General features: G+C 50.3%; 1 protein-coding gene across 1 annotated transcript; it reads left to right on the top strand.

The window, feature by feature from the left end:
• The first annotated feature begins 11,115 nt into the window (after positions 1–11,115).
• Positions 11,116–14,669, top strand: RAX (retina and anterior neural fold homeobox). Its single transcript, XM_040984743.1, has 3 exons — positions 11,116–11,392; positions 11,649–11,902; positions 14,169–14,669. Exons 1-3 carry the CDS (start codon positions 11,116–11,118, stop codon positions 14,667–14,669), a joined length of 1,032 nt encoding a protein of 343 aa, XP_040840677.1.
• The last annotated feature ends 647 nt before the right edge of the window (positions 14,670–15,316 follow it).

Here is a 15,316-nt window from a genome sequence, read left to right as displayed (position 1 = left end):
ATTTTTAAGACTTTGCAGGTTTTTTTCTTTAAAATATAAAGCTCTTGGGCCCAGCGCAGTGGCGCAAGTGGTTAAGGTCCTCGCCTTGCACACCTGGGAACCCATATGGGCGCCAGTTCTAGTCCCAGCGGCCCAACTTCCCATCCAGCTCCCTGCTTGTGGCCTGGGAAGGCAGTCGAGGACGGCCCAAAGCCTTGGGACCCTGCACCCGCGTGGGAGACCCGGAAGAGGCTCCTGGCTTTGGATCGGCATAGCATTGGCTGTTGCGCTCACTTGGGGAGTGAATCATCGGACGGAAGATCTTCCTCTCTGTCTCTCCTCTCTGTATATCCGCCTTTCCAATAAAAATTAAAAAAATAAATCTTTAAAAAAAAAAACATAAAGCTCTTTCATCAAATCCAACCCAACCAAACTCAAATACTGGGTTTTCACCCACACCATTTGCCCTGCTGTAACTGGGTCATTTCACTTAGCATGGTGTCTTCAAGGTTTCATGGTGACTTTCCTTCCACAGGGTGAATAATGATAAAGCATACACCACCTTGCACTTACCCATTCCTCCAAGGATGGCCCCTTGAGTGACTTGTATGTTTTGATTGCTTGGATAACATCACCAGTGATGTGGTATATAAGAGTCTGCCTGGACCCAGCACAATAGACTAGTGGCTAAAGTCCTCGCCTTGAATGCACTGGGATCCCATATGGGCGCCGATTCTGATCCCAACTGCTCCACTTCCCATCCAGCTCCCTGCTTGGGGCTTGGGAAGGTAGTCGAGGACGGCCCAAAACCTTGGGACCCTGTGCCCATGTGGGAGACCCGGAAGAGGCTCTTCGCTCCTGACTTTGGATTGACTCAACTCTGACTGTTGTGCCTGCTTGCAGAGTGAATCATTGGACAGAAGATCTTTCTCTCTGTCTCTCCTCCTCTCTTTATATCTGACCTTCCGATAAAAATAAAATAAATCTTTAAAAAGAAAAGAGTCTGCCCATGGCCCTGTTTTTTTTTTTTAAGATTTATTTCTTTTTATTGGAAAGTCAGATTTACACAGAGAAGGGGAGACAGAGAGAAAGATCTTCTATGAGCTGGTCCATTCCCTAAGTGATGGTCCTGGTTCTAATTATTCCCCACGGAGGAGTAGCTGAGTCATTCCTGTGTTTTCATCTAAATTAACATAATCAATTTTGTCAATCACAAGAATGACACTTGAGTAATAGAATAGATTCATACATAGTGAAAATCAGACTCAAAGATCTTGTAATTTTTCAGTCTTTTTTCACTTTATTTTGGATAACTTTCAAACCTAACAAGCAATATGAAGACTCATGTAAGAAATTGATATGCAATAAAGTTTAGCATTTTTACCTCATTCAAAAGCACTGCTATTTTCAGTAGACTATATTTTCAGTACTCCATCTATTAATTACAGGCATTCCTAGGTGGTGTCAAATTTCGGGAAGCATAAAAAGATAGTACCCAGGTACAGAGGGATGTTTGCTTGTTTTCTTAAGCTATTTCAGAGGCCTTTAAGGATTTCCAAGTTTTGTGCCTTTCAGGATCACTTCATTGATTTGACAATGCGCACAGCTCCTGGCACTTGAATAGAGGTACTTCTAGAAGTACCTTGCAAACGCGCTTGAAAGCATTTGGGCCAAGAGGGGCTAATTAGATTCATCAGAACATATAGGGTCAGCATTTTCAGGGCTTAAGAGGTCAAAGGAGAAAGCACAATAAAAATAGACAAATGGTCCTAAAACCATAGTAAACTGCAAAATCTATTACAGCGAACAGTCTACAGGAATTGTAGATGTCGTGGTAGCCAAAGTATGACATTCCCACTGCCAGTGACAACAGCTGAACAAGGCGGCTGTGGCAGTCCCTGGGAACCCCCAGTTAATGAACCCTAACATCAAAGGCGGCAGAGGAAACTCCAGCCAGTGCTGATGTTAACAAGACTGGATTGGATTGCAATGTCTTTTGAAAGTGATCAAATGATTGCTGGGGGACCATTTGAGAAGGAAAACAAAGCAGTTTGATGTGTTCCAAACACATGGGAAATGTGAAAATGGGAAAATTAATATTTTCGAAAATCTCCAGATGACTTAATAGAAGAATGTGGAAAAATGGTATACTTGTGCCAATGAGTTGCAGTATGAAATAAAACAGGTCACTTCACTACTTCACTAAACCAGTGAAGAAGCTCCTACTCCCGTAGTCACCCATTCAATCAACCTGCGCTGGCTGTGGCACAGGCGCTGGATGCTGGGGAGCTGAGAGATACAGGCCTTATTCTCATAACAGGCAGATTCTAATGGTGGGGAGGACAGGTAATAGACACACAAGAGATAGTAAGTATTTTGCGGAGTGGTAGCTCCTATGGGCAGAAGGACCTGCAAGATCATGTGAGTTGGCTTGAGGCAGAGTCAGAAGTGTAAGAGTCCTGGGGTAGGGAAGGGCTTGGGAGATTTCAAGAGAGAAGGAAAAGGTCAGGGTGGCTTTGGCTCAGTAAACCCTGAGCAGGGTAGAGAAATGGCCAGAATGTTCTGCAAGAGGCCTGCAGACATGGGGGAGGGGCAGACGTGAGGGAGTAGTGCCAGGAGTTTGGATGTCGCCTAAGCAAAAGAGGGAACCTTAGGATGGGGTACTGCACAGAGTGCCATGATCTGAGTCCCAGCCTTGCATGGTGGTTGACTGGCTGGCTGGCTAGCTACAGATTGAAACGTGGAAGGAAAGCAACTAAGAATAGCAGGAAGGCTGACAGAAGGCTAACAGAAGGCTAATTCCTTGCCAGCCATTGTGATGCAGGTCATTTAAGCTGCCTCTGGAGAAAATAATGGCATCCCATATCATGGTCCAAGTATTTGGTCCTTGCCAGCCTCCTAGGAGACTTGGCTGGTATTCCTGGCTCCTGGTTTCAGCTTGCCCCAACCATGTCTTTTGTGGCCACTTGGGGAGTGAATCACTAGATGAAAGATTCTTTTTCTTTCTCTCTCTAAACATAGAATTACCACATGACCCAGGCAAAGAATTGACAGTAGGGACTCAATGTTGGTACGTTTGTGCTCAAGGTAGCTCTTATTCACAGGGGCGAACATGTGGAAGCAACTCCAGTTGATGGATGCATGACTGGTTAACCAGACTTAGCTCTCTAACCCAATGCAACATTACTCAGCTTCAAATAGCTAGGACATTTTGACATGCTGCTAGATGGAGGAAACTGAACACAGTGTGTCGAATGACCTAACCTTCAGCAAAGGGCAAACGTGCAAAGCCTCCTATTTTAAGAAGCCAACCAGGAGGCTGGTGCTATTGGTGTAGCAGGCTGATCTAAACCTGTGGCACCAACATCCCATATGGGTGCCAGTTCATGTCCTGGCTGCTCCACTTCTGATCCAGCTCCCTCTCAATGGTCTGGGAAAGTGTGTGGGCCTCTGCACCCACATGGGAGACCTGGAAGAAGCTCCTGGCTCCTAGCTTTGGACCAGACTAGCTGTGGTCATGCAACAATTTTGGGAATAAGTAAATAAATAAGTGTCTCCCTGTATCTCTCTCAGTCATTCTCACTTTCAAGTATCATAAATAAATCTTTTTTTTTTTTTAAAGAATTGTGTTCTTAAAAAAAAAAGCAGCCATCATTGGTTGGAAAAAAGAATGAATATGTAATGTAAAGCAGACTTACAGATTTAAGTTCACAAGACAGACTTGTGCTATAATTACTTCTCTGGACATGCTGTGTGGAAAGCTAATGTTTGTCTCCAAAATGATGGTGATTATGGAAGTGTGAGAGTGCCCATGTGGTGAAATCTCAACTGACGACTAAAAGCTGGCAGCAACTCTCACCACAGGGTCTTAGCAATGGCACACTGAGCAGGAGGGGCTAGGGTCCCTTATCACACAGGAACCCTTTGGAGGCAAGAACTGTCTGTGTAAAACAAGTGACCAATTAAACAACAAAATTCAGTTGTTTGTAGGCCACCTTCATGATCCCCACAGACCTGCAATTCTGATGTTGAATCATTCTCTGTCAGCAAAATCACTTTGTAAATGAAATAAACTTGAGTTGGTACACACATGGGAACTCGGTGTGTCCTAATGAGGTGGTAACTCCAAATGCATGTACTAAAGGAGACCAGGTGGGACGCTGATAATTCCAGCAGGCCACTGGTGCCTGCTGGAGACTGAGTGGGAGGCCCATTCTATATTGTAAAAAAAACATCCAGAGCATCAAGGTATGGGTGTTCATAGAGTGGTCAGGGGAGACCCCAAGGAGCAGCAATATCTAATCAAAGGCTTGAAGGGACTAAGGAAGTTAGCCCCAAAGTCATCAGAGACAATATATGGCAGCAAAAGCAACACCCAAGGTCAAGGCCCCAGGTGTGCTCCACAAACAGAGAGGCAGACACAGGAGCAGGAGCTGAATCTGATGCGGCAAGAGAAAGAGGAGCATGAGGTGAGGTTGGGGCAATTGGGTCGTGCAGGACTTGGTGAGACACTCAAAGACTTTAAGGCAACGGGGAACCATTGCAAAGGTCCAAGCAGGGGTCATCACAATGATTGACATGCTTGGATATGTGTTCAAAGGACCTCTTTGGCTTCCATGTTGAGAAGAGATATTAGGGGGTGGGTGGGATGAGTCTGGAGAGATGTAATGGTGGCTTCCACCAGGCTGGAGATGCTGACAAGCCACTGGGATCTGTCCACCATTTGAAGTTAGACTATCTGCAACTAAAAAAGAGAAATTGTGGTTAAGCCTAAAAACCATGAGGGGATGGAACAGACCTTCCTAAACATGAGGCAGATGGGGAAAGAACAGGTTTGGGATGGAGTTTCTTTTCACATTGCAACATGCTAACATGGCGGTACTCACTCCCACACAGGCAGATAACCAGGTGCACCTGCAGACAGAAGAGAGGCCTGGGGTGGGTAATTGTTAAGGAAGGGAGACAGGAAGAGGAGAGTCAGGACTTCTCAGTTTGAAAGGTCAAAGTCAGGGGTGAATCTGCAGAGGATATCGAGAAGGAGCTGGCGTTGAGGTAGAGAGAAAACCAACGGTTGTGAAAAACTGGAGACCAGGTGACTTCTTAGACCCCCGCCTTGCCGTGTGCATGCCTTGATCAATAAATGCTTGTGAACAGAGCTGGCTCCCTGTTAACTCTTCTTTCACCGAGAACAGAAGGCATTGGGACTGCAAGTAAGCTGCTGCGTGGGGAAGCCTGTTTTCCATATCAGAGTCTTTTAAATTTAAGACCCAGCTCCGCTTCCAATTCCAGCCTTCTGCTGATGCACTGCCTGAAAGGCAACCACAATGGCTCAAGTTCTTGGGACCCTTCCGCACACGTGGGAGACCCCACTGAACTGAGGAGCTACCTGCTTTAGTCCATCCCAACTCAGGCTATTGAGAGCACCTGGAGAGTGAATTGGTGGATAACGTATCTCTCTCCCTCTCTCTGCCTTTAAAAGAAATGAAAATAGTTTTAAATTAAAGCAAGAGGGAAAGAGCATGCTGGAGCTCTTAGGCCTGGCTGGGGGTTGGGTCAAGGCTGTTGCACAGTGAGTGTCCTTGGATTTGCCTTCTTAGCACCCTAAGAGGATTGAGGAGCTTCAAGACCATCATCCCCTCGAGATAAATGTCTCTAGTGCTTCCCCTAGTCACTCTGAATTCAATTAGTTTAATTAGAAAACAAGTAAAGAGGAATTATCTTAATATAGCTTTGCTCCTGACAACTGAAAAAGAAGGTCTATTTCTTTGGCAGAAATCCAAGTTTGCCACTTTTATATACGTGTTCTAAGATCACAATGAAATTTCCATTTCAGGAAAAAAAAAACTGGACATCTCAATATATTGATGATGGTTTTTGTTCTTTTTTTATGAGAAATGTTAAAAAATCACTTTCTGTTTTATTTAACGATCTGCTAGTAGATGTTTGAAAACCATTAGTTGAGGGGAAGACCCTGGTTCTTGGTGTATGCTAATTAATGTGGTGGCAACAGTCCCAGAAAAGCTGCTTTCAAGCTATGGATGAGAATCATTGAGCTGGGCTGAAAGGAGATGTTACCCAGCGGCTGTCCCAAGCCAGTCAACTCACCAGAGGACAGGAGGGATCAGATGTTTACCAAGATGCCCTGCAGTCTGCTGCCACGTGATTTTTTTCCCCTTACACAGAGGATACTTGAACTTGCATCAGCTGTGAAAGCAAACGCAGAACCGAGGTAACTGGGTTGGTAAGTGATGAGGGAGTCACACAACAAGTAACTTCCTTGTGTTTGTACCGATTCTAAATGTAGGGCCACTAAAAACCAATGTATCCAGTTATGTTCAGATTGAGTGTGTAAGGAATGTGTAAACCGAAAATGAATCTCCTGTTTATTCTTGGATCTGTTCTCAAGACACTACAGATACGCAATGACTTTAAAATCTGAAACACACCCCAAATTTGAAGCACTTTTGGTCCCAAGCATTTCAAATTAGGTAAACACAACGTATGGCGAGAATTCACAGTATTAAAAACAAATGTTTGGAACTCTATTGTCACTAATTATGGAGTTATTTGGAGAAAACCTTGGAAAGGAAAGTTCAAAAGCATATTTAAGTTATTTTTAAGTGGATCTGTTATCATTGCAACCAACAATAGACTAGACGCACATACCTGCTTTATTTCTGTCATCCTTGCCTTCCAAAGTGTCTTGTTCCAATTTACTTTCTAGTTCTCCTGTAGTCAATGGAAAATGGACATGCACCTCTTAATACACACACAGCCTAGTGAGAAATAATACTCATGATGATTAGAGGGACACATTCCGGAATAAAACTCCTGGGTTCAAATCCTGGCTCCACCTGAAGTCAACCGCATGTCTTGAGCAACCCGTTCCTAACCTGGAAAGTGGAGATAATAATAGTGTCCACCTCATAGTGTTTTGATAAGGATGAAATTTGGTAATCCACTATTCAGTACTTTAAAAATTCACACATAGTTGGGCTCCACTACAGAGAAAGTGGCCAATATTCACTTGCATACAGTTAGTGTCAATAAATAAAAGCTCTTAGGGGCAGGCATTGTGGCACAGCAGGTTCAGCCAGCTCTTGGAAGTGTGCATCCCACAGGAGAGGGCCAGTAGTTTGAGTTCCAGCACATTTGCTTCTGATCCAGGTCCCTGCTTGTGCATCCTGGGAGGCAGCAGGCAAGGGCTCCAGTGCTTGGGGCCCAGCCATCCACATGCAGGGAGCTCCTGGCTCCTGACTGTCACAGGCTTTTGGAGTGTGCATCAGTGGATGGAAGGAAGCAGCTCGCCCTCTTTCTCTGTAATTCTACTCTCAAATAGATGAAAAAAAAAATAAGCACTTCAAATAAAAATGACTAGCTCTTAACATGTATGTTTTAACTCTTAGTTGGAGTTGGTGAACTTCAGAGTGCGTGGACCGCTGAGTGTTGTGATTAGTGATCATAGGATTTGTATGTTCTGTTTTAGCTAAAACTAAAGTTGTCTTCCTTGAACATGTGTCAGCTAGCAGGAGAAGCTGGCTCTCTATTGTGGGGTGACTCGGGATTAAATCGCATCTACTCAAGAGATAGTCCACACAGCAACAGGAGGATGGATTCCACGCACTTCTGAATTAATATCTCATAGCCCCGTAAGTAGACCTTTTATTTCACCAAAATGTAAAATATAGCTGATGGATGAAATTACTAGAGGCTGTGGCCGGATTAATTCATAGACACCTTCTCCTGCCCCACCAAAGGCACAAGGAATCCATATCCACCTGTCCTAGGATGGCCCAAGAACACTCCCAGGCCCTGGACTGCTTATACATACTCAGAATCAAAGTCATTTTATCCCGCAACTTCCCCACTTTCATGAACATATTTCTCCAAACTGTGCCAAGTTTAATGGGCTAAGGTCAGCCCGCAGGTGGGAGCCGCCACCCTCTTTGATCCGGCTAATGAATTGATGCATGTAACAGAGGTAGAGTTCAGAAGCCAGGCTCCCACTTTTGCTGAAGCTGGGCTGATTATGAACTGGCGTAACTGCTGGAAAGAGGCAGCTCTGGGCTGGGAGAATTAGGGACATGGCCAGTCCATTCATTTGCTCTAATCGAGTTCCTGGGAAATACACATGTAGATTAGCCCCTAACAATGACCCCCGGCTGATTGCTTGGAGTACCCTCCACTGTGCCCACAAAGCTATTGACTGGCCCTTTATGTCCTGCACAAAGGAGGCCCCAACCTCCTCTTGTCCTGCTCTGTCCCACAGGCCCCTGCTGCTTCTCTCCCCAGACTCTGAAATAAACAGTAAATAAAAGCTCACTTCAACAGGACCTATTAAGGAGAGCTGGGCAGTTCCAAAGGGAACAGACTTTGGAAAACAAGTCCCTAAACCCCATAGCCGCGTGTGGGCAGGGGCTTAGGAAACCGGTGCCAATCCTCGTTTAGCGGTGATTAAAGAGATCAATGCAATATTGGGGAAGTTTCCACAGAAAGCATGCCCAGTCATGTGGGGATGCAACAAACAGCAATGAATTGCCCCTGATGGCTGTCCATTGCTCACCAGGGCCACAGTCCCACAGCCACCTGGGCTTCATACCTGGCATGTGAGACCTTGGGTGGCACCAGGTCACTGCCAGCCTTGGAGAGCCCGAGGGGGATACCAGACAGCCTTCATCCCCCAGGACTGGAAAAGTCACCTAGGTCCCAGGACACAAGGGCTACACTCCGTAGACTTGAAAAAACAAAACAAAACAAATCCCAGCGTTCTTATTTGATCGGTTGATTTTCGCAGAGACACACAGAGGGAAAGCTCTCATCCATTGGTTCACTGCTGAAAGGCCCTCTGGGGTCAAGGCTGGGCTGAGCTGAAGCCACAACTCCATCCTGATTCCGCAAGTGGATGGTAGCACCCTAGTTCAAGCCCCATAAAATGGGACCCCATAATTACAAAGGGATACATACAACTCTGAGGTGCTGTTCATTTCGTCTGCCTTAAAAATAACTTCTGATTTGATTGAGTAGTTAAATTTCTTGTTAAAATTCCTTGCATTCACTTTTTCAAAATTTTATTTGAAAGGCAGAGAGAGATTTTTCCACCTGCTAGTTCTTGTGCCAAATCTCTGTACCTCCAACCTCCTCTGCCCCCAATAGCCAGGACTAACCACCTGGAAGTCGAGAGCCAGAAGCATGGTCAGGATCTCCCCTGTGGGCCATTACCTGTTACCTGGGAGAGTGTTGAACTGGCAGGAAGCTGGGTTGGAAACAGCTACGTTTTGGGATGTTGGGCATTTCAAGCAGATCTTAACTGCTGCTCCCAGGGCCCACCCCCCAAATAGTCCCATTTGTACTTATTACAATACCACTTTTTGTTTATTTCATAGAGCTGATCTAAAAATGGGGAGATTTGGCACTGGCATCCCCACGTGGGTGCAGGTTTGAGTCCCAGCTGCTCCACTTGCAATCCAGCTCCCTGTTTATGGCCTGAGGAGATAATAGAAATGGCTCAAGTCCTTGGGCTGTGCATATGGAAAACACAAGAGACTCCTGGCTCCCAGCTTCTGACAGGCTCAGGCTGTTGCTGCCATTTGCGAAGTGAAGCAGGGGGTGGAAGGTCTCTCTTTCTCTCTCCTCCTCCTCTCTACCTCTCTCCTTCTATTTCCATAACATTTTCAATTAAAAAATAAAACAAATATTTGAAAAAAAATAGCTTGGTTAATACAAATGGGCCACTCTCCATTCCATATGCCCATCACGGAGAGTTAACCCTTTAACAAATCCTTAATGTACTCACTTGTCCTTAGCAAACTGTCCTTGTAACCCTAATTTAAAGCTAGACCATGGGAGCAAGTGTGTGTTTCTCTGCCTTGCCTTTCTAGACAGGCCCGATCCTTGCTGTTTGATGTGATGGTTGCAAGGTGTTTTCATTCTGTTTCTGAGGGTTGAAGATGCCGGGCGAGCCCGTGGCTGCCTGTTGTGGGGGTTGGGGCTGGATCTGGCCTTGGCAGGGTTCCCGGTGCCAGCGTCCACCCACGCCGCGCCACGCTGCTCCCTCCTCCACCTGACTCGCTCTTGGGTCACACGAGCCTCCATGGCCCCCTTAAGGGAGGTAAGGGGGATGTGGGGGACAAACACAATCGGATTACCCCTGAACCCTCATGCAAGTGCCAGCCTGAGGTCCTGCCCAGTGCGCAGCGGCAGCGGTCCCTTGGCTTGGCGGGGATGGGGGGGGGTGTGGGGGGGGGAGGCAAGCAGGGGCAGCGGGGCAGAACCTTGCCCTTCCAAGGCACAGTCCGAAAGTCAGACTCGGGACTGGTCTTGAGGGTGCTGGAACCGTGGGCGCACATGCGCCCGCCGCCGGCTGAGCCTGGAGCCTCCAGCGGTGAGTGGGCCAAGGAGGAGCCCTTGAAAGAGATAAGTAGACAAACCCGACGGCTGGGACGAGGGACCAGCGAGCCTGGAGAGGAGTGCGCTGGAGCAGAAAGGGGAAGGAGAGAGGGAGACCGGGCATCCCGAGCCGCGTGGATTCCCACAGGAGCCACGGAAGTGTCGGGGAGGATCTCTGAGCTCCCCGGCTGCGCCCCTGGCTGTGGTGCGCCCCTGGCTGTGGAGCTGGGAGAGATCAGGCCCCGGGGCGGACAAGAGCAGGAGCCCCCGCATAGCCGAGCTAGCAGCTGGGAGCCGCGCCTAGGGCCACAGAAGGGTGAGGAGAAGGAGCCTCGGGTAGATGGCCTGTCCTTCTCCGAGACTCGTTGGTGAGGGTTGGAGCGGATCAAGAGGTGAGGTGAGACATTCCGAGCGCTCCCCCAGGGTGGCAGGGCAAGGACCCGCCCCCTGCGGGGGGTGGGTCCAAGAGAAGGGGCTGGGTCCCCGGAGATAGGGGAGGAGTCTGAGGCCACCGGCTCCCAGCCGTTAGTGCCAGGAGCCCTAGCTGACCCGATCGAACTTCCATCTCTGCAGGGACAGAGTCGGTGGCAGGGCCGAGTGTTCGCCCACCACCAGTGGGCTCAGCCGGGGCGGGCATGGTCCACCAAGCTTGATCTTAGGAAGTAGCCCGTCAGGTTCCATCGCTGACCAGGGAGAGCTTTCTTGGAGCTCCTTCTAACTGCACGTCTTTTCTCGCCTCGGGCGCTCCTCATGCACCTGCCGGGCTGCGCGCCCGCCATGGCCGACGGGAGCTTCTCGCTCGCGGGCCACTTGCTCCGCAGCCCAGGCGGGAGCGCCTCTCGGTTGCACAGCATCGAGGCCATCTTGGGGTTTACCAAGGATGACGGGATTCTTGGCGCTTTCCCGGCGGAGAGAAGCACCCGGGGCGTGAAGGAACGCGATCGGAGGCTGGGTGTGAGCCCCACTGATCCCAAGGAAGCGGGGGAAGACACAGAACCCCGGTCTGTGCACACCCTGGAGTACGACGGTAAGTGTGCACCTCGGCTTGTGCCCAAGCCGAGAAGTTCTGCAAGACAGCAGAGCTGGCACCTGGGCGCAGGGATGAGAGTCTCTGTCTGTGGCAGGAGCAAAGCGTTAGACACTCCTCGTAACCCTCACCTCCCACCTCCCTAGGCCCGTCTAGTTGCCAGCAGTAGCGCTGGTCAGCACCCGCGGGAAAACAGGGTAGCTCGGAGCCTGAACCAGGGGAGTCCATTTGACCCTTCTGGGCCTTGTTGCCCCAGCTTCTCGCCCCTACTGCCCCAAGGAACCTGGGGAGGTACGCCCGAGCTCCGGGCTGCCAAGTGGGCCGGCCGCCAACGACGTGAAGCCGTCTGAGGAGGAACAGCCCAAGAAGAAGCATCGGCGCAACCGCACGACTTTCACCACGTACCAGCTACATGAGCTGGAGCGCGCATTCGAGAAGTCCCACTACCCCGATGTGTACAGCCGCGAGGAGCTGGCTGGCAAGGTCAACCTTCCTGAGGTCCGGGTCCAGGTAAGGCGCCGCCCGCCTGGGTGGAGGAACCGGGAGGGACCCAGGAGGGGCGGGGAACAAGGTCTTAACAGCTCCTCAAATAACCCGGGCGATCTCGCATTTGTTGAGGGCGTGCTCTGGACTTGGTGGAAAGTGAGGGCCTTGATCCGCCTGCATAACTCCTTCGGACAGGCCGGTCCAATTTACAGTAGGACTTGCCCTCCGGGGAAACCCCACTGGGAATAGAAAAGAGAAGGTGGAAAGGGATTGCCAGATACAGGGGTGGACGGGGTCCTAGGCTCCAAGGTCCACAGAATGAAACCCCCAAATACCACAGAATGGAACCCCCAAATACACCAGGAGGAGTTTGGAACCCCCACCCCTTTTTCAGGGTCTTTGCCAAAGCAGTGGAAGCTTTGGATTTGCCCAAGGCTGGTGCGCATCCAGCCCAACTCCAGGCACCGTGCTTCAGAAGCTCTTTCTCTTTATTGTAGAAGGGTTTTTTTTTTTTTTTTGGCTTTAATTAAAGCTGAATTCTCTTTAATCCCTCATCATTAAAATATTTGAAAGCCTTAAATATATTTGTTAGTCATCTGTGAAAAAATCCGGGAGGAGTTCCAAATTGGGAGAGTTTTTCCAGGCCTGAAAGCGAAGACACTGGGAGCTGATGTCCCAGGAGCTGAGAGGTGAGAGGCAAGGGAACTGAGCTGGGCTTTCTGTGTTCATCGGATAAATTAGGTTTCCAGGAAATGCAAATATTCAGGTGTGTGTAGGGGAGTGATGCTGTCACCAGTACCCAAGAGAAGTCAGAGACAAGTCCTAGCTTTGGGTCTCTTCTGCTTAAGTTTAGGGTTGAATTAATGAGGCAACTGCATGGTACTGAAAACCATTCCCCAAATGTCACCCAGGATTAGCTAGCAAGGGCAGTTCCGTGTCTCCTAATCTGAGACCACAATACCACAATTATTTCATGGAAGGGGTAGAATCTTCTAGCACCTGCTTTCAGGGAGGGTGGTGCAGGGCAGAGAGGGAAGAGGAGCAGTAAGGCTTCGAAGCCCCAGCAAGTGAGTGTGTGGCTCCCTGGTGCCTCTGCTTGAGGGCTTCTTTCTGGCAAGAGATTCTTGAGCACCATGTCTATGCCTGCTCTGCAACCAGCACAGCACCCAGCCTGTGGCTGTGCTCCTTCTTAAAGATGAAATTTGTTATTTTGAAAGTCGGAGTTACAGAGAGAGTGAGAACGGAGATGGAGAGGGTGTGAGAAATCTTTCATTCTTCATGGTTCACTCCCCAGATGGCCTCAACTGCCAGTGCTGACACAGGTTGAAACCAGGAGCTTCTCCCAGGTCAGGGAACCAAACATGGGGGCAGCATCTGACACTGGGTGTGAAGCAGGGAGCTGAATCAGAAGTGGGGAAGCCGGGACACAACCACTGCTTACATGGGATGTTGGTGTCCCACCATGGCATAGCCATGACCTAACTACATTCTTGACATATGACTGATGTAATCAGATGGAGCTGTGTGTGAGGACAGAGTAGCAGGCAGGGCTGCTACCATGTGAACAGCGGCAGTAGGGAAATCTTTAGTCCTTTGTCCCTGGATAACGGATCCAAAGGTGCTGGTGAGGGAAGGGACCAGGGTTCAGGTGATCCCCCCAACTCCCACCAGGTTTGAATTTTTCTTTTCTTCACCAACAGCACACATCTGGTATTTTCCTGACCCACAGGGTCTTGGGCACCCAGATGAACCTTCTGTAAGAAGGGGCAGGCTCCCTACATCTTTGCTCTTTGCCTCTTCCTAATTTCTCTCTCTCTCTCTCCCCCCCCCCCCATTCAGGCACTACGTGTTGTTCTCTCAGTTCTAGAAGCCCCTCTCACCCTCCTTTTGGACTCAGAGCTGCTTTCTCCCCTCACAGCCCCCACCCTTTAAGCAACCAACGTGGCCACCGTTCTTTCACAGTTCTCCAGACTCAGCCACTTGGCTCTGCTCTGTTTGCAAGGGGGGAAGGGAAGCATTCTTGGCAATCTTTCTGGTCTTTAAAAATCATTTTTTTTGAAAGTATAAGAGGGAGAGAACAAGGGTGAAGGGAAGAGACCGAGCTCCCAGCACGGGCAGTCCAGGAACCAGCGGCTAGAGTCGTTGTGGCTGAGTTTTCTGTGCTGGAAGGACAAAGTTGCACTAAGTTAAGAACTTAGGGAAAAGTCTGCACAAAAGGAGAAAACGGAGAATAAGGGGAAGCTGGGAGCCGAAATTCCGGGTCAGACCCTGCTGTGCTCTCTCCCTGCAGGTGTGGTTCCAGAACCGCCGGGCCAAGTGGCGGCGGCAGGAGAAACTGGAGGTGTCGTCCATGAAGCTGCAGGACCCGCCCCTCCTCTCCTTCAGCCGCTCGCCGCCCTCTGCCGCCCTGGCGCCCCTCGGGGCGGGCCCGGGTGCCGGTGGCAGTGGCGGGGGTCCGGCGGGGGGTGCCCTGCCACTGGAGTCGTGGCTCGGGCCGTCACTGCCCGGCGGGGGAGCCACGGCCCTGCAGAGCCTGCCGGGCTTCGGGCCACCGGCGCAGAGCCTGCCCGCCAGCTACACGCCGCCGCCACCACCGTTCCTCAACTCCCCGCCGCTGGGCCCCAGCCTGCAGCAGCTCGGGCCGCCGCCACCTGCCTACCCCTGCGGGCCGGGCTTCGGGGACAAGTTCCCGCTCGACGAGGCGGACCCTCGCAACAGCAGCATCGCGGCGCTGCGCCTAAAAGCCAAGGAGCACATCCAGGCCATCGGGAAGCCGTGGCAAGCCCTTTAGGGACGCCGGCTGCGCGTGCTGCACCTGTGCCCTCTCTCCATGGCCCAATGCTTGGCCTTTTTCTTTCCCTGTCCCGCTGGCCAGCGGCAGGCCAGGCTTGAATCCGGGATGCGCTCTGGTTGCAGGTCCTGCAGCTGTGCGGGAAGAGGCTGCGGAGCCTCCTGGACCCAAAGGACTAAACCTCTCGGCCTTGACGGTTCCCGTACGTGGCACGGCGATTCCGGATGAGCCGTTACCAGGGAGGAAGGGGAGGCAGGAAACCTAGAATTTGCGGACCTGTTATAGTTGCAGTCTTTGGGAGCATTAAAGAGCTGCTGCTCGCTGTGGTTTGACGCGGATGGAGCGCGCAGGATGGCGAACATGGGGTGCGCGGGCCCGGGCGTTCTGGAGCAGGGGAGGAAAGCAGAGGCCTATGCATTTTCTGACCTTTTTCTGGGGATACTTGGTGGCAGCGGAAAATCGCCAGAGCCTCGTGATTGCCTGCACCCTTCCCCGCAATTGGAGCTTTCCCCAGTCCCGGCAGAGAGCGCAACAGTGGGAGGCGGCTCCTGGCATCCCCGCGCCCTTGGGATTTTTGCGGGTCCCTGTGTCGGGCACCGGCTTGGTGGCAGGCCTGTCCGCTCGGGGGTTGGTGTCATTCGTCCTCG

The sequence above is a fragment of the Ochotona curzoniae genome, unplaced genomic scaffold (assembly GCF_017591425.1).
Source record: "Ochotona curzoniae isolate NIBS_2020 unplaced genomic scaffold, NIBS_Ocur_1.0 contig_43, whole genome shotgun sequence".
NCBI classification, from domain to species: Eukaryota; Metazoa; Chordata; class Mammalia; order Lagomorpha; family Ochotonidae; genus Ochotona; species Ochotona curzoniae.
The sequence above is the reverse complement of the archived record's forward strand: the minus strand, read 5'-3'. Positions and strand labels throughout refer to the sequence as shown.

Coding starts and splice junctions, on each gene's coding strand:
- RAX (XM_040984743.1), top strand. CDS start 11,116: ATGCACCTGCCGGGCTGCGCGCCCGCCATGGCCGACGGGAGCTTCTCG. Junction 11,393..11,648: donor GCACACCCTGGAGTACGACG/GTAAGTGTGCAC, acceptor TTGTTGCCCCAG/CTTCTCGCCCCTACTGCCCC. Junction 11,903..14,168: donor TTCCTGAGGTCCGGGTCCAG/GTAAGGCGCCGC, acceptor CTCTCCCTGCAG/GTGTGGTTCCAGAACCGCCG.